We start from the raw sequence: 26,521 nt of genomic DNA, 5'->3' as shown, positions 1-26,521 counted from the left end.
ACTTTTCAAAGTTAACCCAATTACCAAATAATGTGATGATAACATTAACTATCGATTGTCTTTTTGAACCCTAAGACAGCAGGAACCTCATATCTCCACTATAGAGCCCCTACTTCCCCCAGTACTGGAATCCTTGGATAGGGCCCACTTTCCCGTATGCGTCTCCCAATCCAAACCAAATAATATTGCATCCGCCGATCACAACCTAACCAATGCAACGATTGCCACCTCAACATGCTTCACCTCAGACTGTGTCCAGAGACTTCACGTGTGGATTGACAACCCTTCAGCTTCATTACTCGGGTGAGACCTTTCCTTTTATAGTACACTCTAATTTCATCTCAGGTGGTTCACTTTCTAACAAACTCCCATAACCTAGATATACACCAGTTTCTGTGTGAGAGAGCTTATGATCACACGTATCCATAAACTACTGCAAAATATATACCTGAAAGCAGAAGTACACTAGAGTTTGCAGTGAGTATCCCCCGAACACTGCCTCTCCACTATTCTAAGCTTTGGGTCCATGATTGCTCAACAATTTGTTTGGCTTCGTATGTTAACTCTCTTTTCAATCACCAGGTTCCAGATGCCACCAGGATGCTGGCCAGGCTTCCCTGGATTGAAGACCCCACAAATGTGTCCTGGAGCTCAGCTTCCCCAGAGACACACCCTACTAGGGAAAGAGAGAGGCAGACTGGGAGTATGGACTGACCAGTCAACGCCCATGTTCAACGGGGAAGCAATTACAGAAGGCAGACCTTCTACCTTCTGCAACCCACAATGACCCTGGGTCCATGCTCCCAGAGGGCTAGAGAATGGGAAAGCTATCAGGGGAGGGGGTGGGTTATGGAGATTGGGTGGTGGGAATTGTGTGGAGTTGTACCCCTCCTACCTTATGGTTTTGTTAATTATTCCTTTCTTAAATAAAAAAATAAAATAAATAAAATAAAATAAAAAGAAATAATTATAGGGGAGTCCGGCGGTAGCGCAATGGGTTAGCGCAGGTGGCACAAAGCCCAAGGACCAGCGTAAGGATCCAGGTTTGAGCCCCCAGCTCCCCACCTTCAGGGGAGTCGCTTCACAGGCGGTGAAGCAGGTCTGCAGGTGTCTACCTTTCTCTCCCCCTCTCTGTCTTCCCCTCCTCTCTCCATTTCTCTCTGTCTTATCCAACAATGACAACAGTAACTACAACAAGAAGGGCAACACAAGGGAATAAATAAATAAAATAAATATTAAAAAAGAAATAATTATAGGCTTTCAAGATAAAATGAATGGGTAAATACAAATGCTACTACTTAAGACAGAAGAGGCAGAAGTAGGAACAGACTGAAAAGCTATAATTAGTTCCCTATCATGCATGATGTCCTACAGCAGATCTGAGAAGATATTTCCAATTGCTGTGTGAAATAAACTGTTAACAAATTTCATAGAAGAGGTGTAAATTGGAAGGTCCTTAAAACCTATCTGGAGAAAGAAGAAATTGAATCTTTTTTTTTTTTTAAGAAGCTGAATCTTGAGAGCCCTAGAATGGAGACTACTATACAGTAAAAGTTACTATACAAGTCAGTCATAATATACTTGTAACTATATCCTACAATTTCATAAGTAATAAAGGATATCTCTCCATGTGTCTATAATTATAGAGTGATTCCTAGAAAGTTATTTGACTATCTCTAGCAAACTTTGTATCTTTAACCAGCCTTTGTTCTGGTGACTAAGAGTTATATCATTTAATCCTATTGAGTCATATTTAAGCAAAGATAATTTTAATAGAGAAAATAATGCTGTGTAACATCCAAAACAAGTTCACACTGGATATCAAAAAAAGCATCTGGGGAGTTGGGCGGTAGCGCAGTGGTAAAGCGCAAAGTCCAGAGTAAGGATCCGGGTTCAAGCCCCAGGCTCCCCACCTGCAGCAGAGTCGCTTCGCAGGCGGTGAAGCAGGTCTGCAGGTGTCTATCTTTCTCTCCCCTTCTCTGTTTTCCCTTCCTCTCTCCATTTCTCTCTGTCCTACCCAACAACAATATCAACAACAACAATAAAAACAACAAGGGCAACAAAAGGGAAAATAAATAAATATAATTAAAAAAGAATCTGGCATTCGACTCAACAATTTTTCAAAGAAGTATATTTTCAAGAAAAAATAACACATAGTATACCTGAAATACATTCTGGGTCTTTGCTAACTTATGGTACTGATTTTAAATTAGTATATGACATAAGATTGCACTTCATACTATCAGCTGTATTGAAAAATACAGTGCATGGTATTGTACCTCTGAGTATTCTATGAGACACAAAACTAATGAAACCCAAACTAGTCTTAAGGTGTATGCAGACCAACAGGGCAAGTACCTAAGGAGTGCAAAGTTAAGAATATACAATTTTCAGGGCCAGGTGGTGGCACACCTGGTTGAGAGCACAGGTTGCAATGTGCAAGGACCCAGGTTCAAGCCCCCAGTCCCCACCTGCAAGGGGAAAGCTTTGGAAATAGTGAAGCAGGGTTGCAGATGTCTTTTTGTCTCTTTCCGTCTCTGTCTCCCCATTCCTGACTGTTTCTATCCAATAAATAAGCATAATAAAAATATTTAAAATTTTTTAAAAGAATATACAATTTTCAACTGAAGTTAAGGAAACAATCCTACTATCATCATCAAATAAACTTTATATAATTGGAATAAATCAAATAAATGTCCAAAGACTATAACATGAATAGTTCAATGACTTGCTGAAAGATTAAAGAATCTCTAATAAGAAGAAAAACATCCCATGCTCATGAATGAGAAGCAGTGTTATTTATTGTTAAGAAGCTAATATTCTTGGACAGAGTAGGTAATACAGAAATTTATGTACTAGACTTCCTTGCCTAAGACAGGAGGTCCCACGTTCAGTCTCAGCACCACCATAAACGAAAGCTGAACAGTGATATGATAGAAAGAATATTTACAAATGGCAATATGCTCCAAATTAACCTATAGGTACAACTAAACCCCAATTTTCTTAGGAGATATTGACATTCTCCTCTTCTCTTTCTTTCTTCCTGTCTTTCTTTCTTTTTTTTTCTTTCCTTCTTCCTTCCTTTCATTTTTTTTTTTTTTTGATAGAGACGGAGAAATTGAGAGGAAATGGGAAAATAGGGAGGGAGAAAGGGGAATAGAGAGACAGAGAGGAGGACTTAGAGCACTGTTTCACCATTTGTGAACTAAATCTGCCTTGAACCTAGGTCCTCGTGCATGATAATAGATCTACTGAAGAAAAATTTAGATATCCAGTTTAGATCAAGGTGCTATCTTAATTTTTCCTTTACATTTATAAATTATTTACATTAAGAGACAGAGGCATACATGAATTATCTACTGCGCTCCCAGATCATGAAAATTACTTTAAAAAAAAAAGACATTTGGCAGTAGAGCCCAGCACTTTGGTTTTAGTTTTTTTAAATGTTTATTTATTTATTTATTCCCTTTTGTTGCCCTAGTTGTTTTATTGTTGTAGTTATTATTGTTCTCGTCGTTGTTGGATAAGACAGAGAGAAATGGAGAAAGAAGGGAAAGGGAAGACAGAGAGGGGGAGAGAAAGATATACACCTACAGACCTGCTTCACAATCTGTAAAGCGATGCCCCTATAGGTGGGGAGCCTGGAGCTCAAACCCGAATTTTTAGACGGTCCTTGGCGTTTCGCGCCCCATGCGCTTAACACGCTGCACTACCGCCAGACTCCCAGCACTTTGGGTTTTAACGAGCCTTTTAATTCACTCCAAAGTTTCTTAAAATTACAACCTGCTTTAGTCCACATTCATTAGTAATTTTCTCCTCAATCACTGAAACTATCTATGTCCTGTTGTCTATTTGCTTTTTCTCTTACTTCACAAACTATCTACATGGTTGCTAGTAAAGTTTCAAGATAAAAATATGAAGATTGAGGGTCCGGCGGTAGTGCAGTGGGTTAAGCGCACCTGGCGCAAAGCTCAAGGACCAGCGTTAAGGATTCCGGTTTGAGGCCCTGGCTCCCCACCCGCAGGGGAGTCGCTTCACAGGAGGTGAAGCAGTTCTGCAGGTATCTTTCTTTCCTCCTCTCTGTCTTCCTCTCCTCTCTCCATTTCTCTCTGTCCTATCCAACAACAATAACAGTTATAAAAATGACTACAACAGTGACAAAACAACCAGGACAACAAAAGGGAAAAAAATGGCCTCCAGGAGCAGGGGATTCGTGGTGCAGACAGGAGCCCCAGCAATAACCCTGGAGGCAAAAAAAAAGAAGATGAAGCATGGCATTGGTGCCCTTGGTTGAGCACTCACATTACCATGCACAGGGACCTGGGTTAAAGGCCCTGATCCCCACCTGTAGGAGATAAGTATCACAAGTGGTGAAGCTATAGTACAAGGTATCTGTCTTCCTCACTATCTAGTGACTCAATTTCTCTTTCCTGTCAAAATAAATAAATAAATAAATGCCGCTAGGATCATTGACTTCATCATGCAGACACCAAGCCTCAGGCAAAATAAAATAAAATAAAATAAAATCTAAAGATGTCATCCAAATCTTCATTCATTTATCAAATAGAATTCTACCCATTTAGAGTATAGCAGAGGACAAATATTTCTGTTCTTATGGTGCTTACATTAAGTGTCTTTCCTTTTAAACTCCTCAGTAATTTCCTAGTGCTTAGGGAAAAAAAAAAAAGTTCAAAATTCTTTCTACAGTGGGCATAATACTCATGGGTCCAGGACTCTGCTGAGGATTTGGTTCTCACGTTTCATCTTACAATCTTAACCACATCATGTCAGTTGGTTTCTGATTTACAGGCCCCATCTCTTTCTTTTTCTTCCTTTCCTTTCTTTTTATTCCCCAGGAGGGCTTAACTGCAAGACTGCAATTTGTGCCTATATAATTCCACTGCTCTTGGGGATGGATAGATGGATGGATATGGATATATATATATATATATCCCAGATAGAAGGTGTAACACAGAGGGAGAGAAGAGGAGGAGGAAGAGAGGCACCACAGCTCTGTTTCATCACTTCTGAAGATTTTCCTTTTGCTTGATGTTCCCATGTGGTAGCCAGAGGCTCAGTTCTGGGTCCTGGTGCATGGTGAGATATGTGTGCTCTACTAGGTAAGTCATCCTAGTAGACATCCCTCACTCTCCAGATTTATAGTCCTTTTCAACAAACTCCATCCTCTTTCCTAGAAGTCTCCCTATTCTGATCTGTTCTTTTGGAAACACTTATACGTATGCTAATATTCAAGAATTTATCTTAATCAAGATTTGTCTAAGACAACATAGATTACCTGAATCTATGTTGTCCATTAAACATTTAGCTGATAATAAATAACATGAAAAAAAGAGAATGCAACAAGCCCAGGCAGGCTTGCTATAGTAAATTCTACCAACTGTTTCAGCATAAATGAAACCAATTATCCACAACCCCTTTCATAGGATAGAAACAAAGTGAATACTTCCTAATTCAGCCTGAGGCCTGGAATGTCTCAATACCAAAACCATATAAAGACACTACAAGAAAAGATGATGACAGATCAATATCTCTTGGGAATATAGATGCAATAGAATCAACAATGAATTATTAAGTCAAATTTAAAATGAAAAATAATTACGGATTAAAACCAAGCAGAAGTCGTGTATTATATAACAGCCTTTTATCTTACAACTAGTGGTTTTATTATATACAAGATGATCTTTAATTGGTTCTTTCATATTTTGTATATAATCACATCATCTGAAAACATTAATAGTCTTATGTCATCCTCAATGGATATGCCTTTTGTTTCCTGTTCCTGCCTTGATGTATTATCAAGGACTTAGTTCTAAAGCAATGCTGAAGACTACTGTGAGTGGAGAAGGATTTTTGTTTTCTTCTCAATGTTAGTGAGGAAACAATAAGTTTCTCATCATTAAGTATGACACTAACTTTTATACTTTTTTAAAATTTAGGACATTTATCCATCATCCTAATTAAATGTTTCTTCTTAACTAAGTTGATATTAGATTTTATAGATGTTCTTTTGTATCTACTGATACCATCAAGCTAGTTTTTCAGTTTGGTCATGCAATGGATTATAAAGAGAAAATCAAGAGAGAGCCTTAACATATAATCCAACTCAATGCTAGCTAGAAAGATACAGTAGTCATCACTTCCTGCAATCATTCTACCTACTCAATTAACTATACAAAAGGAAGTAAGATATATTCTTTCATCTTTTTTTAAAATCTCCTAATCATAAGCCCTGCTGTGGGCTTTTTCAGGACCCTACCCTCACTAAGATACAGCAATGGTGAGGACTGCCCCACTCTCCTAAGGAAGGCTGGGTCATCCTACTCTGCTACCCAAGGAAGACTGATTCTAAAGTGAGTGCAGCCCAGAATGTTCCCAGATGTGACCTTGACTGTGAGCTCAGTGTGACAGGGACTCAGAGGCTGTACAGGCTCCAGTGCTATATATGAATGAATATATACAGGCCCTTTGTTAAATTGTTGTGGTAAACAATTAATGGCATCTATGTATTTTTTTCAAGTTTGTCAGTAACTTTCTGCCCTAATCCTGCTTTCTGGTTCTATTCTCAACTCTGAAGCCATCTTCCCAGACAATATATATATATATTTTTGTCTTTATTGAGGGTGAAGAATTAATGATTTACTGTCAACAGTAAAATCCAGTAGTGTGTACATACGTAGCATTTCGCAGTTTTCCACACAACAACCTAGCCCTCTCTAGGTCCTCCTCTGCCCCCAGACAATATTTCTAATCCACTTCCATGTTAACTATCAAACTCAAGCAAAGATTACTGAGACATAGGCTCCTGTGAACATTTCTAAACTAGACTTCCTAGTTTCCTTCTTTCCTAAAGTCCCTACTTTCATCTGTTCTCCTACTTTATGGTTCTTGTCTATTAAACATTTTATCCTGCTTTCCCTCTTACTGCCTTTCAGCCACCAAGCTGAAGATACCATTATAATTCCATCTTGACCACCCCATGTAGATATCATCAGTGCCTCCTGTAACCACACCTCTCCAGAGCCCTTCCCTATTAGGGAAAGACATAAATAGGCCAGGGTATTTGACCTGCCAATGTCCATGCCCAGAAGAGGAGCAATTACAGAAGACAGACCTACCACTTTCTGCACCCCATAAAGAATTTTGGTCCATAATCCCAGAGGGGTAAACAATAGGGGAAGTAAACCAGAGGGCTCTGTACCCCTATTCCACCAGGACCTGAAGCACTGGTCACCAGGAATCTTGTTCTCATACCATCAATGAAAGAGAAGGGAATCTTGAAATACTAGAGGAAGCCAGACAAGGTCTAGCTTATCCAAGAGAGAAGAAGAAAAAAATGAAAGACACTTGGAAGTAGTAACAGCTGTAGAGATGAACTAGAAAGAAAGTAAAGGTAGGATTGATTGTAGATATATATAGATATTGATATAAATAAATAGATAGTTATAGAATCAGCCTGTATCTTGGGAGAACTACTGCCATTTCCAATAGAGAGAATGGGACACAGAACTCTAGTGGTGGGAACTGTATGAATTATACCCCAATTACCTTACAATTTTTTAAATCAATATTAAATCTCTACTGAAAATAAATAAGAAAGCTACAGTAATCAAAACAGTGTGTACTGGTAAAAGAGAAGAAATGTGTATTAATGTGACATAACAGAGTTAAGAAACTCAAAGACCTGATCTTTTAAAAATATATATAATTTAAGCATTTTCATTTATTAATTCATGTATTTTGCTTTGAGTCACAGAGAATAAGAGAGGGAAGGGGGAGATAGACTGACAAACACCTGCAGTAATGCCTCACCCTTCATTAAGCTTCCAGCTGCAGGTGGGGCCTAGAGGCTTGAACTCTGGTCCTTGTGTATGGTACTATGTGCACTCAACCAGGTGTGCCATAGAGTGGCCCTGATCTTTGACAATAGAGCAATGACAATATTATACATCAAAGTTAGTCTCTTCAATGATTACTGTTGGGGCAATTGTACATACATGTGCAAAATAATGAATCTGGACACAAATTTTATACATTTGCAAGAATCAATTCAAAATTTATCATAAAACTAAATGTAAAATGCAAAAGCTATGCACTCTTAGAAGAAAGTACAGGACAAAATAAAACCTACATGACCTTTAGTAAAATGATGTTTTGAATATAGTACCAGAAACATAATCATGAAGGAAACAATGAATAGGGAGTCGGGCTGTAGTGCAACGGGATAAGGGATAAGCGCAGGTGGCACAAAGCACAAAGACCAGCATAAGGATCCTGCTTCAAACCCCCAGCTCCCCACCCGCAGGGAAGTCGCTTCACAGGTGGTGAAGCAGGTCTGCAGGTGTCTATCTTTCTCTCCCCCTTTCAGTCTCCCCTCCTTTCTCCATTTCTCAAGGCCCTAGCCAACAACGACTACAATAAGGGAATAAATAAATAAATAAATAAATAAATAATTTTTTAAAGAAACAATGACTAAACTAGATTTACACTGACAGTAAAATGTCTGGGTGCTAGGAGATAGCTCATCCAGGAGAGTGCACACTTCACTATGTACAAGAATTCCAGATTTGTGCCTCATACAAGAGGGAAGTTTTATCAGTGGTACAGCTGTATTGTGTTCTCTCTCCTCCTATCTCTTTTTCTCTGTCTTTTACCCTCTATATGAAAAAAGAATATGCTGAGAGCAATGGAATTATGCAGGAATGAAGCTCCAGCAAAGTCTTGGCAAGGGGAAAAAAAAAAAAGATCTTCCTTGTGAAAGATAGTATCAGGAGAATTAGAAGACAAGCCACAAACAAAATATTTACAAAAGACACAGCCGATGAAGAACTGTGATTCAAAATATACAGAGAGCTCTTAAAGCTCAACAATAAGAAAACAAGTATCTCTCTTAAAAATCAGGTCAGAGGGAGTCGGGCGGTAGTGCAGCGGGTTAAGCGCACATGGCACAAAGTGCAGGGACCTGCGTAAGGATCCAGGTTCAAGCCCCGGCTCCCCACCTGCAGGGGAATCACAGGCGCTGAAGCAGGTCTGCAGGTCTGTCTTTCTCTCCCTTCTGTCTTCCCCTCTGTCTTCCCCTCCGCGCTCCATTTCTCTGTCCTATCCAACAACGACATCAATAACAACAACAATAATAACTACAACAATAAAACCAAAAGGGCAACACAAAGGAATAAATTAATATTTAAAAAAATATATTTAAAAAAAATCAGGTCAGAGATGTTAAATGAAACTTCATGAAAGAAGATATACACAAGTAGCCTATGAAAAACTGTACCACATCGTATGTCATAAAGGAAATGAAAACTAAAATGAGATAAATACATGAAACTGAACAAAACCTGTAACACTGCTAAGGCAAAATTCTGATCAAGAATTCTTGTACAATAATGATGGGAAGACAAAATGGTACAGTACAAAATGATACAGTACTTTGGAAAAGAATTTAGTAGTGTACCAAACATAAAATTAAACATAATTTTAACATATGATCTAATAATCATGCTCCTTGGTCTTTAGTCAAAGGACTTAAAAACTAAAGACCACACGAAAACATGTATAAGCTATTTATAACAGAGACAACAAAGATGCCTTTCTATAAGTGAATGGATATATAAACTATGACATATTTAGTCAGTGGACTATTATTTAGCTTTGAAAGGAAATGAACTAGAAAGCCTTAAAAAGACTAAGAAGAAATTTAAGTGTATGCTAGTCTGGTGGTGGAAACTATGTGGAATTATACCCCTGTTGTCCCATAATTTTGTAAATCAATATTAAATCACTAATAATAAGATAAATAAAAAATACCTCCCACCAAATGAAGTTGATCGAGAAAGGATACTAGGTTGTCAAAAAAAAAATCATACTGTATTTTTCTATGTAAAATGCATCATGACTGTCCCAACAACCCAATGCATACTGAACACTTAAACTCTGTGAGATTCCAGAAAAAACAAAACAAAGGAGATAAAGATTAATGTTTTCTTAGAGTTGGAGGTCAGTGGAGGGTAGATAAGGAGAATACAGATGATTTTTAGGTCAGCGGGACTACTCTGTGCCATTTTAATAACAGACATATGTTATTATTCATTCCTCCAAACCCATAAAATTTATGGCACAAAGAGTGAACCATAATGCAAACTATGGACTTTGGATGGTTATGGCATTTAATGTAGATCTGTCCCTTACTATAAAAAAATACCATTCTGGTGAGCTGTGTTGATAATAGGGGAGGCTGTGCATATATTAGAGAATAGAGGTGAGGAATTTCTATATTTCTCTCGTACTTTGCTGTGAAGCTAAAGTTATTCTTAAAAATTGAGGCTGTTTTTTTTATATTTATTTTATTTATTTATTCCCTTTTGTTGCCCTTGTTATTTTATTGTTGTAATTATTATTGTTGTCGTTGTTAGATAGGACAGAGAGAAATGGAGAGAGGAGGGGAAGACAGAGAGGAGGAGAGAAAGATAGACACCTGCAGACCTGCTTCACCACCTGTGAAGCGACTCCCCTGCAGGTGCGGAGCCAGGGTTCGAACCGGGATCCTTATGCCGGTCCTTGTGCTTTGCGCCACCTGCGCTTAACCCACTGCGCTACAGCCCGACTCCCTGTTTTTTTTTTTTTTTCATCACCAGGGTTTCACTGCCTTGGTTCAACCTTTGTAAAATAGAAAAATAAAGACAGAGAAACAGAGGATAAAAGGGAAAGACACTATAGCATCAAAATTTCCTACATTGCAGTGGGGACCTGGGTAGAACCTGGGTCGTGCACTACTCAGGCAAGCTAACCTAAAAATGAAGTATACTTTTAAAAAGACAAGGAATCATGGCCGCTATAAAGTCTTACTTAAAATGACAACTACTACCTTGTTGTTCACTGCTTAACTCAATTTTATTTTTTAAATTTCTTTAGTATCTGTATTTTATTTATTGGATAGAGACAGCCAGAAATCTAGAGGGGATGGGGTGATAGAGAGGGAGAGAAAGAGAGACAGGTCTGCAGCTATGCTTTACCATTCGCAAAGCTTTTCCCCTGCAGGGCTCGAACCCAGATCCTTGAGGATTGTAACATGTGTGCTCAACCAGGTTTGCTACCAGGTTCCAATTTTAAACTGGTACTACATAAAAATAAAACCCATGTCTAAAAGAAAGAAGAAAAATTATAACGTGAAAATGTTTGTTTTTAAAGTATGGCTGTCTTAAGGTCATATTCGGTATATAAGGAACTCTTGTCAAGTAATACGAATTATCAGTAAAAGCTGGTAAGAGAATGGCAGAGGATTTTTCAGGGCTATAAGGAAGAAAATGTCTTTAGGTTCCTCACTAACCTCTCCACTGTCATTGCTTCTGCTGATTCCATGAATAAGGTCATACTTATCAATGTGTAAAATTATAGGATTTAATTATTGTACAGAGGCAGAGGCAACACAAGACAGTTATGTTTTGCATTTGAATTCTAAAGCTATTTACAACTGAATTCCTAATAAGCCTATTACAAGACTAAATTTAAAACACTGACAATATCAAATGCTAATAAAGATGTGAAGCATCAGTAGCTCTCATTCCCTGCTTGCTAGAATGCAAAATGGTACAATAACTTTGTATATAATATAAATATGGACAAATTATGATGACGTAAAGTTCATTTAGAAATAAACATATGTATGCATACTCATTCAGATAAAACAGCTACATACTTTTTCTTCATGATCATTTAAAAACATTATTTTCCCCCTCCTATCATAATGCTTGTATAAGGATTGACAATAGCCTATGAGGAAATACATATATAAGGGTTATCAAAACGTTCTAGTGCTCGTCTGGCTGGGTGGTGGGTGGCACACTTGATTCAGTTCACACTTTACCTTTGTCCCCACCTTAAGGAGTGATGATACAAGTCTTCAGGTGTCTTTCTTTCTCACTTTCTGTCTTCCCTTCACCTCTCAATTTCTCTCTGTCGTAGTAAATAAAAAATACAAAGGAAAAAAAAATGGCAGAATGCCAGCCACTGAGGAGCAGTGGATTCACAGTGCCTACACTGAGTCCCAGTGACAAATCTGGTGGTCAAGACAAACAAGCAAACAAACAAACAAACAAAAACAAGGTAGTAAAAGGATTAAGGACTAAAATGACTTGTGGGAGAGTAGGTCTAGGAAGGAAGCGTTTTAAGGGTGATAATGATGCTAGTCACAAATAGCTATAGTAAGCATTAACACTTTTTGCTTCTTTCTAACTTTTTTTTTTGTTAATTATGTATGTTACAAGATTTTAAGATTATAGTGTATAGTTCAACACCACATCCACTAGCAAAATGGTTCTGTATCTTCACTGTCCCACCTCCCAAAGGTAACAACCATAGTTCTTACAAGTTTTTATTTATTCATTTATTTTTGACGCAGCACTGATCAGCTCTGGCTTATGGTGGTTTGGGGGAGGAAGATTGAACCTCGGACTTTGTAGCCTCAGGCATGAAAGTCTCTTTGCATAACCATTGAGCTAGCCTCCACTTTTTTACAAGTCTTAGAAACAGTTTTTTTCCTTCTGTATTTTTTTTCCCATGATCTTGTGTATCTTTCTAAGTTTTATTTATTTATTTTAATGTAATACAGAGGAAATCAGCAGTGTTCCTTTAATACACTAACATTACTAAATCTAGGATTTAGTAATCTTTCTAAGTTTTTAACCACAGCACTACTCAGCTCTGGTTTTTTGTGGTGCCAAAGGTTGAACCTCTGAGCCTCAGGCATGAAAATTGTTTTGCATAACAATGATACTATCCATCTTAATTTACATTTTAATAGAGAATAAAGATTAGTATTTGATTGTTTAACTGCAGAAAACAGCAGAACCAAGGACTCTGAGTGAGGAGAGGGGTAGCAAGAGATAGGAAAGAGGGATTGGGGAACTGCAAGATGGTGAAGAAAGATTTAAACTTGTGGAGGGAGTAGTACGTGGACAGCTGTCACGGAGAAATAAGAAGTTATAACCATGTGACAACTTTCTTGTAAATAATCATTCTCTATCCGAATGACTTAGAAGAAAAAAAAAAACACAGTATATATCAACTTTTCCCAATAAACTAAAAAATGAGGTAAACCCAACATACCAAGTAATTGATGCTGACCATTATAACACTCTCATATTCTTCACCGTCTTTACCTCCGATATCACAGTCAGATGATGCTACTGGCAACAGAACAAGGATCAGAGGAGGAATTCCAAAGATATACCTAAAAGAAACTAAATTCAACAATAAGTAAGAAGTGGTAATTGCTATATACCATATTGTATTTGATATTAGTTTTTCAATTGGCCAAACTGCTTATTTCTAATAATAGTTTTTCAAGTTATACACATTTTTGGATAGTACAGGAAGAATCCTAACAATCAGAATTATGCAACACCAGTGGGAAGTATTATAGAGAGTAGCTGGGTTTCTTTCACTTTATTATTTTAAAATCACTCTGTGGGAAAACATAGACAAGGTGCAATGAGAGTAGAGTTTCTTGGCTTCTGAGAAACACACTCTAAGTTATTAATATAGTTTATTCAGGTTTGACTTTTGTTGCACATGCCTGAATGAAAAAAAAATTTCAGATAAACTATTAGTGAAAAAAAAAGTTACCTTTTTTTTTTAATTATATGATCTGTTATATGTGACTGTACTTATATAGGCAAATTTTAATGGTTATTCAAGTGTCTAGTCACTGCCCAGGATTATCTCCACAGGACTACACTGTGTTTACTCTGTTCTTAATGATAGGGTTTGAAGAACTTATTCTTCCCAGAATAGTAAAAAAGTTGACATATTTTGTGACACTCTTCCTATCTTATTAATATCTTTTGCTTTTTAGTATCCAGACTTGTATTCTGTTCAAACACAGCACTCTATAGTTTCTTCACATGTCAGAAAATAATATTCCTATATACAGCCATACCACATAGAAAACACTTGACCTCTTCTCATCTCAGAGGCTAAGCAGGGTCAGGTCTGGCTAGTACTTAGCTGGGAGAAAATAAATTCATACCCTGTCACCTAATGATTTATCTATTTTTGATAAGCCTTTCCAATTAGGACCAGCTGTCTAACTGAAAAGAATGCAATTAATAATGCTATCATTTTTGGCAGCAATAATACAGTGGACATAAAGTCAGTGATTCTCTGATGTTAAAATTGAGTGACTCAAGGACCTATTTCTTCATAAGTTTGCCAGAGTATAATGTCTGCCTCTTTCTTTAGACTCGAGTTATGTTGAAAATACATTTCCTATGCGTCCTAAATAAATTTTAAATGTAATAATTTTTAATAACTTTTAAATTTCACATAACATGGAATTTAGCCAGAGGTTTGTCACCAAGTCTGTGTATGCATGATGAGACAGAATCCACTTAGAAGTTGAATAATAAAAAGCTGATGTAGTTACCTTTAATTGAGTACTTAACAAGTGTCATATTCTTTTAGGTGTCTTTTACCTATCATTTCTAAAGATCAATGACATACAAATGCAGTTACTCTTTAGATTTGAAATTTTTCAATGCAATGCTGCAAACACATCCAGGGCTTCAGAGCCACACTTCATAATCTTTTCTCCATACCACCTAGAGAGTAACATGTTAACATAGCTAGATTTGAATGTACTTTAACATTGTTGTCACCATGGGAAAACAACTTTGATTTTAGCTTTATTTCAGATTTTGCATATACACTCATCCTTAGCCCTTGAATTTTTCAATAGGCTACAGGAAAGACAGACCATAAAGAAGGGCTTGCCTTCACATCTCCTGAAAGACTGAAACTGGAGGATTTGTTTTCAGTGGGGAATTTGGTTAAACCAGAATGATGACTGTTTAAAAAATTCTTGTTGGTTTTTCGCTTTCAGCCAAATAATACATTTAATCCTTGGCAATCTAAGTTGTGGGGTCAAAGTGAATGTAAATAAATTGGTTTTTAGTCTACCAAATCCAATTTCTTATCAGTGTTGAAGAACAGTGTTACTGAATTTCAAAAATGATAAAAAGGCCTTCAGAAAGGAATTGAAGATATTATTTAAAAATATAAAACTCAACTTTATGGTGAACAAATTGCATAAGCAAATGGATGAGTTACATTTAAAAGTAGAAAATAGCCATATGGAAATCAACTTTTAAAGTTACAAGCAAAAATTTGGTGATGCTCAACTTAAAGACATTGAATACATGCCACAGCCAATATTAAGACTGGTCAATAAATTCTACCCTCAAATCTCATGATAAACACTCAGAGATTTCTATAGTCATATTGCATACTTGCACATAATCACGTTTCTTCATGAGGTAGATACTAACAAATATTCACATTTTTGCAGATGTAGAATCCGGTCGACACTGTTTTCTCCCACACATAAAAACTGTCTAGTACTTTCCATCTTCTGCATTCCATAAAGAATTTTGGTCCACACTCCAAGAGGGGTAAATGTTAGGGGAAGATGACCAGAGGACTCTAATCTCCAATTCCATCACAACCCAGAGAGAAAAATAAAATAAAATAAAATAAGAAGAGTACTCAGAAGTAGTAGATGTGACTTAGAAAGGAAGAGAATCCAGGACCATAGGAAAAATGGGTAAATACATATAAATTTATATGGACAGGTAGATAGTTATAGAAATAGGATTAAATCCATACCTGTGATCTTAGGGAAACTAAAGAAGTTTCCAGTGGAGAGAAAGGGGACAGAGAGCTCTGGTGGTAGGAAATGTGTGGAATCATACCTCTGTTATCGTTTAATTTTGTAAATCAATATTAAATAATTAATAAAAACGAAGATAAAAACAAAAACGTGTCTAAGAAGAGCCAAGATTCAAATTTAGATTCGTCCATTAGAGGAATCTACAAACTTAGATTTTAATCATTCAACTACACTGCTTTCCACAAAAACAGTTGTGTATGTGACCTCAAAGGGACATACAAAAACCTATCTACATGAACCTCACCGAGATACATACCTGTCAAGCTGTGAAACATTGCTTCACACTTTCATATTCCAGGGAAAAAAGACAATAACTGCTTCCTCTTACAACACTACACTATGTCAGAGGTGAGACCAGGAAAAAAAAACCCATACGTATGGACTGCGAATATGACATGTAAGTTAAACCTGTGAAATAGCTTTTCCTTTATATTTAAGATATTTAAACACAGATGGCGTGCCATGTGTCAATGCCATTTATACCTGTCCAGACATTCACTTCCTTCTCTGGTCTTGTTTTTATTACTTTCCAGTCTCCAAGTATGATTAAATAGCCTAAACTGTGTACTATAACTGAGGGCCATAGAGTATATTATCAACTACACTTCAGTCCTCCAAGTAGTAGAAAAGTAAAGGACTAAAAAATAAATCTATCAGTAAGCTTCTACTGAGATCTTTAGGAACAAAATGCATAAAGAAAATGTTCATTATAACCATTGTTCTTATACTTATAGAACTCTAATATTTTGCCTGCTCACAACAACTCTTGGCACTTGACTAGTACATACTCTTCTGAAAGTAAAGTCCCTTTCTTAATACCACATACTCAGCTTCCTTTTCTTCCCAAACATCTTCACTTTACAGCTTTCCAGGAAGAAGTAATTATAGGTAACCAATCCATAGGCACTGTAAAGAAAACATGCCTCTACCGAATTGTTAATTGTCTTAAATTTCTGCAGCAGGTCCACTGCACATCTTCCACAATCGTCCTAGTCTACCCCACCGCTTTATTTCGTTATTAATTTGCTGCGTCTTAGGTATGTCAATTCTTGATTCTTAGCTATGAAAATGAAGAGGGCTTTTTGATATAAAGGTGTTTCCAGGGCAGTGCCCAGAGCTATGTGCATTTTATTCCTGTGCCCTCCCTCCATGTTTCTTCTTCACTGAGGAAGCATTTACTGTAAAACATCCTGTCCTTCAGCAGAACTTCACCCTTCACATCCCTCCCACCCCACCCCACAGAATCTGCTCCCTCCACTCCCCCCCCCCCCTTTGGCTTTTTACATTAGCCTTGTACCTGGCTAGGAATCCAACTGGTCTCCACGCTGCTGCCCTTGTCCACTTCTAAATCTATATTCCTCGCAAATAAAATATACTAGACCTCATATTTTTGCAAGTTTCTAGAATATAAAGTTATGCTTACATATTCTGTCTCCATCAAAAATGACTCAAGTAAGAAGAAAAAGAAGGAAAGAAAGAAGAAACTGGCTTTTCTTAAAGCTAGTCCGAGAAATTGGGTTCCCAGCAGGAAACTCCCAAGCTCACTTTGCGGGGGGAAAACGGGGTTTTCCAGAGACCTGTCCTGGGGTTTAAAAGCACGTCCCACGAGAGCTTCGCTTTCACTTCTCTAGGGAGTTCCGAGCTGCAAGATCCCCGGGCGCCTGTGAGTAACTTGGGGCAGCCAGGAGCAGAGGCAACGTGGGTCGAGCGCCCAGGTGACAAGAGGGCAGCGCTGGCTGGGAGACTGAGAGCCACTGGCTGCCTTCGGGACCCGGTTGCCTGCGGTTGACGCTGAGCGGCGCGGAGGCTGCAGTTTCGGGACAGAAAGCAGCCCGGCCAGCGCAGCAGCTCCAGGTGCAAGTGGCTCTAAGCCAAGGCGCGGCTGAGTGCTGGGTTGGAGAGCCAGTGCTCTTGGCAGGTCCAAAGTGCAAAGCCCGGCTGTTCCCGGACACGCCAGGGCGGGCGCGGGGCCCCATAGCGCTTCCCGGAGTCCCGGGGCGAGCCGAGCGCGCGAATTTATGCGCCCGGGAGAGGAGCGCTTACCATGGACCATGGTCTGCAGGAGCCGGGCGTGGTCATGATGACCGCAACTGCAGCAGGAGCAAGCTCTCACCGCCCATAGTCAGTCCCAGGACCCTGGTCTGCGTGTTGTCTGGTGTCTGTGCTGGGGAGGGCGGGCTCTGCAGCTGGCTCTTCTCAACCACGGCGCGTCTGCTGTTTCATCCATCCCGAGGGGGGCGGCACACACCAGGGCCCGGCTCTGTGCTTTGCCTTTCCCATAACTTCCGTAGGATCTGCCGGCAGCGTACTTTCAGTTTCTACTTTGCGCTTGGTCTGCAGGTTCAATCTTTGGGGCTCATCAGAGGGCGTCTCCACAGTCCCTCTCCACCTTCCAGGCACCTGCGTCCTCACGTGCACTCGGACCTAAACCAGTGGAGGGCGCGAATTGCTCAAACGCCGCAGCAGGAGGAATGAGCAGGCTTCTGAAACTGAAATTCGAGGCCAAAGGCTTTCCAGCTGACCTCTTATGGCCTTGGCAAAGATAAGGGACTGTGCTTTAAAAGCATCTGTTGCTAATGTATCCACAGAAGCCACTAACAGTGTAAAGAGAAAGCTGAGTTACAACAAGCAGAGTCCATGAAGGAAGCTTCGCAGCTCTTGCCTGGGATGTAGCGAATGCTGCCAAATCCTCTTGTAAAAAACGAGGGAAGTAAAGGATGAGTAAGAGGGTCACACCCTCCATCACTCCAACTTCTATAATTAGTCTCCATCCACTCTGTCCTGTGTACATGTGATTGCACAAATGAGTCCTCAAAGCAAAATAAGCTTGTGGGTCCTTCTAACCTGGTAAGTGATCATTTTGGACCCAAAGTCAAAGCCTAAATTACAAGGAATATGTGGAATATTTACCTGAATTGGCTCATAGATCAATATATATATATATATATATATATATATATATATATTTGCTGTGCTACAGAAAAGTTTTTTTTTTCTTGGCTAGACTTGATTTACTTATTTCATTCTTAGCTTGGTTTCAGATCTTCATTACAAACTGATTGGATGAAAGTGGGTAATTCAAATAACAAGGACTAGTTATCATTTATCTAACACTTACTTTGGCATAAACTTGTACTAGGTATTGTACACATATAATCTCTTGCAAGATTTTCAGAGGTAGGCATTTTTCTTACCTGAACTTTTCGATATGAGAACTGCTACCCCTTTAAATAACTTGCTCAAATTCACATAGGTAGTAACAGAGTTTGGGTATAAACCTAGATACTGACCAGAGCTTACAACTGGAATGTCTGTGTTGAAAACCTTTGTTAATAACATAACAATAAGAGGAAGAAAACGCTTGCGAGTATGCCTTTGTTGTAGTGTGTGGAATTCAGAACAGATTTCTCAAGTTCATAACTAATACATTGTGACACAATCTGGAACTAACCTGAAGATGGTGAGACTTTCCAGATTCTGTTATAATGATGAGAGAAAAAGAAAGATAAGGAAAAACAATAGTGAAGGGGGCTTGCTGGTGGCACTTCTGGTTGAGCACACAACTATCATGAGTGAGGACCCAGGTTCAATACCTGCTTTGTAGCAGTGAAGCTTTCTTTCTCCCTGTCTCTCTGCCCCCTCTCAATTTCTCTCTGTTCTATATAATTAAATCATTAAAAAACAAACAAACAAGACAACGTAAAAGAGAGGGAGACAGTTATTCACACCTGAAACTTAGATCTCAGACTTTTTGTTTAGTCTCAATTCCCACACCCAATTCATAGGCAAGTACAATCAGTTCTACCTCTATAATAAATCTAACATTGAATGTATCTACTCTATTTTCTCTGGGCAAACCATTCAGACTTTACTGTCTAGAGGCTCGTACAACTTTCACTTTTGCCCACAAGACATTTATTTTACTCATAGCTACAGGATATCTCATTGACACTTGTGATCCTCTAGCCATTTCTCACTCACTATATAACAGACCTGCAAGGTCCAATGTGATCTGGATCCTTCTGATATCTCTAACCCTGTCTGTTATCTTAACATGTATTATTATAATATTATTATTATTACTATTATTTCATTTCTTTAGTAATGAGGAAGAACCAAACATCATTCTGGTACACATGCTGCTGGAGATGGAACTGGGGACCTCATGCTTGAAAGTCCAGTGCTTTATCCACTGTGCCACCTTCCAAACCACTTAACCTTTTTTTTTTCTCTGTACCCAATTCAATTTACTTTCACTTAAAATAGTAAATAGCACATGGCCATTCAGAAAGTAATGTTGAATGACCAAATGAGGAAAAAACAGTGATTGAGAGTATATGACTGTGAAGATGTGTCAAAGAGAAAGTATGTGAAGGCAGACAGGAAATGAAAGGAAAGAGGAAGAAAATGAGAACAAGGGAAGCAATAGAACAGGAAGCAGAATGTTTGGGAAAGCCAACCATTTCCATTTGATTGAAACCTGGTTATGGAATTTAGGGGTGGTGAGGGGGAGGGGGGTCACAAGAGTGGAGAGAATTCAAAAAAATTTTTTTTTCTGCCTGCAGTATTATTGCTAGGGCTCAGTGCCAGCACTACAAATCCACTGCTCCTGGAAGCCATTCACGCCCCCCCCCCATTTTATTGGATAGGACAGAGAGAAACAGAGGCGGAGAAGATAGGGAGAAAGATAACTGCAGACCTGTCTCAATGCCTGTGAAGTGACCCCCCCCCCCCTTGCAGGTGGGGAGTCAGGGGACTCAAACTGGTTCTTTGTGCAGGTCCTTGCAAAAGTTTGATTTTTTAAAAAATGGTGAATATTTATTTATGGAAATAACAAAATATAGAAACTATTACGTAGCATGGGTAAAAAACATTATCTTACCTAAGACAGATTAGGAAAAATAAAAATTGGTAAAAAAGAAAAATACCTATTTAATAAAACATTATTAGAAAATGAATTAAGCGATGCTGTATACATAAAACAATAAAAATAAAGAAAAGAAAAAGAAAAATCACAGCCATTTCACAGGAACTAGTACTCAAGTACTATAAGACACTCCACTCTTTTGTTTGAAGTCTGTTTAATACACCATGCTCAATAGCCTAAAGGTATAATCTCTTGGAAACTTTGACTATTGAGCTGTCTCCTGGAGGGATACATGTCATTGCCATCTAATAATGTTATACATTATTTTTTTGCGTGAGCACATCAATGTTCTATGATTTGAGGATGCCAGTTAGTCAACACACAGTACAAAGCAATGAGTGATAGCTTTGAAACTCAGGAAAGCGCATGACTTCTTTTTGATTATTATACTTACTGTATTCTTTACTACTGCAATACACTTAATCACTTCATGGCATACACAAGTAAAAAGGTGTCCTGAGAGTTCAATCACAATCCAAGGTAATGACAAATGTACTGGAACAAACCTGGTTCATCTTAAAAAGGCCGCTTGTAACTAATCCTCTAATATAAGATAGAAAGAATTTTAAGTAGCACACATACTGGGGAAAGAAGTCCACATCTTATTTTGAAAATGATACTTGAACAAGGTTATCAGAAATTTAGGCATATCAGTGTCAATCATTAGTTGGTACTATGACATTCCTGGATGTTAGTTCAGGTTCACCAGTTTTCTGTGTATACTGCAAGTTGAGACCTGTACCATGTGCTACCTCACTTTTCCAGAAGTCAACCTTGGCTAGACTCTATAACTTGAATGGAATTCTACTGGCCTCAGATAACTCCAGATTGAGCAAGATATTTCCCTGTTGGCCAACGATATACTTGTAAGAATAACTCAAAAATCTTCATATAGTAACTGGAAAGGATTAAGGATGTCAGCTTGGGCATTTTATAGCAGCAAAGAAAACATTATTTTCATTTTCTTTAAGTGATTTTTGTGAGTAAAACTGCAGAATATTCTCCAAATAATCTTATCTAGTGAAAGTGGCTAAAAGGATAGGGAAAAAAAGTATATAAAATAAATATATAAAAGGCAATACCGCTTTCATTGGCATACAAAAGAACTGGATCATGCGAACTATACAGTCAGACAGCCCGCAGCTATTCTTTCTGAAGGGCAATGTATGCAATATTTTCCCTTTAGACCTTAGACTAGGCAATGCTGGTATCATAGGGAATATTTGGGTACTGGGTTTGCAGTGGGTTCTGATGGTAAGAAGTACAGAATTTAAAGGGTAAAATGAAAGAGGAGAGCAGAATGACAGGGCACAAGATAAATAAGTCAAACACTTTGAGGTTTTTGTTTTGTTTTTGCCTCCCAGGTTGTCACTGGGACTCTGCCTGCACTAGGAATCCAACCCTCCATAGGCCATTTTCCCCATTTCATTGCCCTGTTGTTGTTGTTATTGTTGGATAAGACAGAAATCGAGAGAGGAGGGGAAGATAGAGAGGGGGAGAGAAAGGTAGATACTTGCAGACCTGCTTCACCACCCAAGAGGCTACCCCCCTGCAGGTGGGGAGACGGGGGCCTTGAACCCGGTTCCTTGGTCCTGTCTGTGCGCTCTTAACCTGCTGCGCTGCTGCCCGCCTCCACACTTTGAGTTTTGAGTCCATCCTCAGCTATTTCTTCAGAAGAACCCAGTTTTATCATCTAACATATAAATACACTCTTTCATACCTGAAAACAGAGACTCCCATTATGCTTTACATGTCCTTTACACCATTACTAATCTATTAATTTTTACCAAGCATCTTTTAAAAGTTATCTGCTACTTCTCTCTTCACACTGTACAGTCTGAAATATTGTTTCTACCACCACTGCTCTTCTCAGAGTGTTGTCATGGAAGCCATGGAAAAACTATTTGGTCAGACTAGGTGGGCATATTTTTTTCCCCAAATTTCATCATTTTCATTCTCTAGCACTTGAAAAATATTAATAATCTACTTTGAAAATATATCCTCCTATACTATGAGGACTTTGACTTCTTTAGCGTATGATTGCCTTATACCATAAAGTTCCATGTGTGCATCATTGAAAATAAACATTTATGGGGACCAGGAGAAAGCAAACCCAGTAGAGCACCCACGTCATCATGCACAGGAACCCAGGTCTAGCCTCTGCCTGCCATACGGAAGCACCGTGCACAGGGCAAGCTGCCAAAGCAACGGAGCAGTGCTGTTGGGTCTATCCTCTTCTCTGTGTCTGTGTCTGTCTCTCTTCCTGCCTCTCACCTTCAATTAAAAAAAATAAATTGCTGGGAGCAGTATAACTGCAGCAAAGCCTTTGGGAAAAAAAAAAAAGAAGAAAAAAGAGAAAGATAGGAAGGAAGGATGGAAGGGAGAGAGTTCTGCAAGCCTACACTCCCTCTAATTTCATAATGTTTAACTAATTTAAAATCATTTTCATTATATTTTTGTTCTTGAAATCATACACTTAACTACCAAGTACCCTACAAATCTGAAACCATCTTGAAGACATCTCTTGCTATCCACAGCATGTAGACTGATCTGTATTTGAGTCTAAAGACCAGCTACAAATTTGGGTGTTCAAGTGCAATGAGAGTCCTTCTATCTTAAAAAAAAATAAAGACAATGAGAGCTCAACATTGAACATAATGTGGAGTTCTCAGAAACACAGGTTGTGTGCTTAATTATAGGAACTTCAGAAATACCTATAAACACGAAGATAGCTCTTTGTCAGATCTTAGACTACAAAGCATAGTTACAATAAATTGGGGGGAGAGAGAGTACACATCCTGGAAAAGGATGTCAGGACCTAGTGGGGGTTGTATTGTTATGTGGAAAACTGAAATATCATGCATGTACAAACTATTGTATTTACTGGTGACTGTTAAACATTAATCCTCCAATAAAGGGAAAATATTTAAAAGAATATTAGGCCAAAAAGATCAGGTAATTACTAAAGATAGTATTTTCAGGCTATCAATAACTGATTATTTTAATTGAAGATGATAGAAATTTAAAAAAGAATAAGTTAATGTTTTTAAAAATTTATCTATTCATTTATTTGATAGGACAAGAAGGAAAAGAAAGGAGGAAGGGAGAGGTAAAGAGAGAGAGAAAGAGAAACACCTACAGCACTGCATCACTAGTGAAGCTTCCCCAGCAGCTGGGATCTGGGAATCTGAGTCCTTGTGCACTGTAATGTGTATGCTCAACCAAGTGGACTACTGCCTGCCCCCTCAGTTAGTCTTTTTTTTTTTTGCCTCCAGGGTTATTGCTGTGGGTCAGTGCCTGCACCAAGAATCCACTGCTCCTGGAGGCCATTTTTCCCCCTTTTGTTGTCCTTGCTGTGGTTATTAATGTTGTTGATGATGTCGTTCGTTGTTGGATAGGACAGAGAGAAATGGAGAGAGGAGGGGAAGACAGAGATGGGGAGAGAAAGATAGACACCTGCAGACCTGCTTCACCACTTGTGAAGCAACTCCCCTGCAGGTAGGGAGCCGGGGGCTCCAACCAGGATCCTTATGCTGGTCCTTGCGCTTTGCGCCAAGTGCACTTAACCCACTGTGCTAGCGCCCGACCCCCTCAGTCTTTCTTAAATATGGAGATAGGGAGAAAGAGATTGATAGAGAGAGAGAACTTGGCACCAAAACTTTATTCATTGCAGTGGGGACAGAGTTCAAACCTGGGTAATTCACATGGCAAAGAAGCATAGGAACCAAGAGAGCTATTTCACTGCACATTAGTTCTACAATTACTTCTTTATCTTGACATGTTATTTCTATCACATTGTACTAATTGGCATAGTCTTCCCTTTATTTATTGAGCAGAATGCACACATTTCATACTATTCATATCTTGACTTTTCTACACGATTCACTGTGTCTGTGAGTAAACATAACAGTAAACGTTCCCTTTCCTTGTTAACACACAACATATAAAATTTATGAATCATTTTTAATCTTTTTTCATGAAAAATGATATCCATTGGAGTACACACTGTCATGCAAATGAACTCATGTTTGAGTCCCTGGTAGATCATAGGAGCACCATGAATGGAGCACTATGTGTGAGGTCAGAAGAAGCTCCATGGGTAGTGGCCAAAAGAAGCTCCATGGCTTCTCTCCTTATCGCTATTCTTTCTCTATGTGAAATTAAAAGGATGAGAAAATGTCCACCAGGAGCAGTGCATGCACAAAGCTCAGGTGGTCAATAAAAAAAATGTAATCAGTTTATCAAATTATCAGTCAATCATTTAAAACATCATTTACATTTTTCAAGTAGTATTTTTTTCAAAGACAGAAAAATAATAACTTGACTATTGGACAGCCCACCCTGCTCCATCTTCCATTGCTGACACTATGGCCTATTTACATAATCATTGTTTTGCCTGAAAGATTCCCCACCCATTCCTTTGATCTATCTTCTTTATACCTGGAGACCCACCCTGCCTGCAGGGTAACATTAATCCCACCAGTTAAAACCATCACAACAGTTGCTAAAGAAGTTCCCAGCACACCTTTTCCCTTTCTCCACCCCCCTTTCCTAGCCATTTCCGTTTCTGACTTGCCACTTCCAGTTTTATCCTATAAAAGTCACTTCTGTTTCTGGTTTCTCTCTCTTCCTCTCTTCCGCGTCCCGACCTAGAGGAGGGCAGGCATGCAGGGGGAGGTGGATGCTGGCCATTGCTCCTGCATGAATAAAAATTTGTATTGCTACCTCCAACAGCTTGGTTCCTGGATCATCTCTCTCTCTCTAGCCGCAACGCTAGACTGGCACTTGACATAATTAGAATGTGTCCATTTTATAAAACAATAATTTTCCAAATATTTCAAAAATATTTTCTTCACGAAGATGCTACACTTGGGGTCTGAGTACAACAAAGTTGTTACTTCTCTTCTGGAGCTCTAGTTAATTTCCCTTCACCCTTCCTAAAAGTTGACTTCTGTATAGGCTCTTACTCTTGTCAGACTATGTGGTGATCATATCAAAAGGGAAGAAGAAGGAGAATTTCCTCTTGATAAAGAGCAATGAAGACACTTCTATAAAAGGGAAGTCTTGGGGGGGGGTGTAATACTGTATTCAAGAGACAACAACAAAAAATGGAAAACAAAATTTCCTCATTAAAAAAATAAAATAAAAACAGAGCAAGGCACTATAAATGCTGATATTTTGCAACTACATTTACAAATGTGCATTTTCAAAACAATTAAGGCATTAGGCATTAATTTTAGTGAAAGAGGAAACAGAAAAAATATAAAATTAAAAATATTAAGTGAGACTATTAAACTATGGTTGCAAAGATCTATAACTATTCTAGCTGTGACCGTTGCAGTGCCCATAAGAAATAAGGACTTTTAGTATCCAATCTTTGATCCTTAATGTGTTCATCTATTAAGAGAAACTAGAATTCTAATGCCATGATGTTTGGGAAGCAACTTGGAAAATTGAGTATCTGGGAATTAGAGAGAAATTTACTGAGCAATAAAGGTAACTTAGATAACTGAAAATAAAGCAGTCTTCAGAACAAAATAAATACTATATTTTCATTTTGTTAAAACATTTATTTTTATATACATTTTATATATACATTTTTATACATTTATGTATCCAGAGAACTATAAGCAGTACACAATTAAAGCTATAGTATTTAAAAGTATAGTAGTTGAGTGGAGTTTTAATTTTTTTAATTTTGCTTGTTTCCATTTACTGAATTTCTGTATTTTATACTCCTGATTTTTATAAATAAAAACACTATGAAGCAACATTACCCAAACCTAGAACATTAGAGACAGAAGCAAGGGTACTGCAGAGTAGACACTGGGTTATTAGAAATGAAAGGT

General features: G+C 38.3%; 1 protein-coding gene and 1 long non-coding RNA gene across 14 annotated transcripts in view; one reads left to right on the top strand and one right to left on the bottom strand.

Annotated features, from left to right (window-relative positions):
* IL7 (interleukin 7) overlaps window positions 1-18,235 on the bottom strand; it is a 50,556-nt gene extending 32,321 nt beyond the window's left edge. Inside the window, exons 1-2 of one of the 11 annotated variants that reach the window (XM_060199808.1) lie at window positions 17,789-18,235; window positions 13,126-13,259 (exon numbers count right to left, since the gene is read on the bottom strand). In XM_060199808.1, coding sequence (XP_060055791.1) covers window positions 13,126-13,259; window positions 17,789-17,798 — 144 coding nt within the window. In that variant the 5' untranslated portion in view covers window positions 17,799-18,235. Of the gene's footprint in view, window positions 1-13,125; window positions 13,260-17,042; window positions 17,279-17,322; window positions 17,602-17,788 lie in introns of those variants that run through there. The other 10 variants (XM_060199792.1, XM_060199754.1, XM_060199747.1 and 7 more) reach the window with 10 other exon arrangements.
* Window positions 18,236-18,258: 23 nt separating this feature from the next.
* The window catches only part of LOC132540893 (uncharacterized), a 64,454-nt gene continuing 56,191 nt past the window's right edge, over window positions 18,259-26,521 (top strand). For all 3 annotated transcript variants that reach the window (XR_009552052.1, XR_009552053.1, XR_009552051.1), the window contains exon 1: window positions 18,259-18,592. This is a non-coding gene — a long non-coding RNA (uncharacterized LOC132540893). The remainder of the gene's footprint in view (window positions 18,593-26,521) is intronic.

Source organism: Erinaceus europaeus, chromosome 1, assembly GCF_950295315.1.
Source record: "Erinaceus europaeus chromosome 1, mEriEur2.1, whole genome shotgun sequence".
In the NCBI taxonomy this organism is placed as follows: domain Eukaryota; kingdom Metazoa; phylum Chordata; class Mammalia; order Eulipotyphla; family Erinaceidae; genus Erinaceus; species Erinaceus europaeus.
Note: the sequence above shows the minus strand (reverse complement) of the source record. Positions and strands in the feature narration are given on the sequence as shown.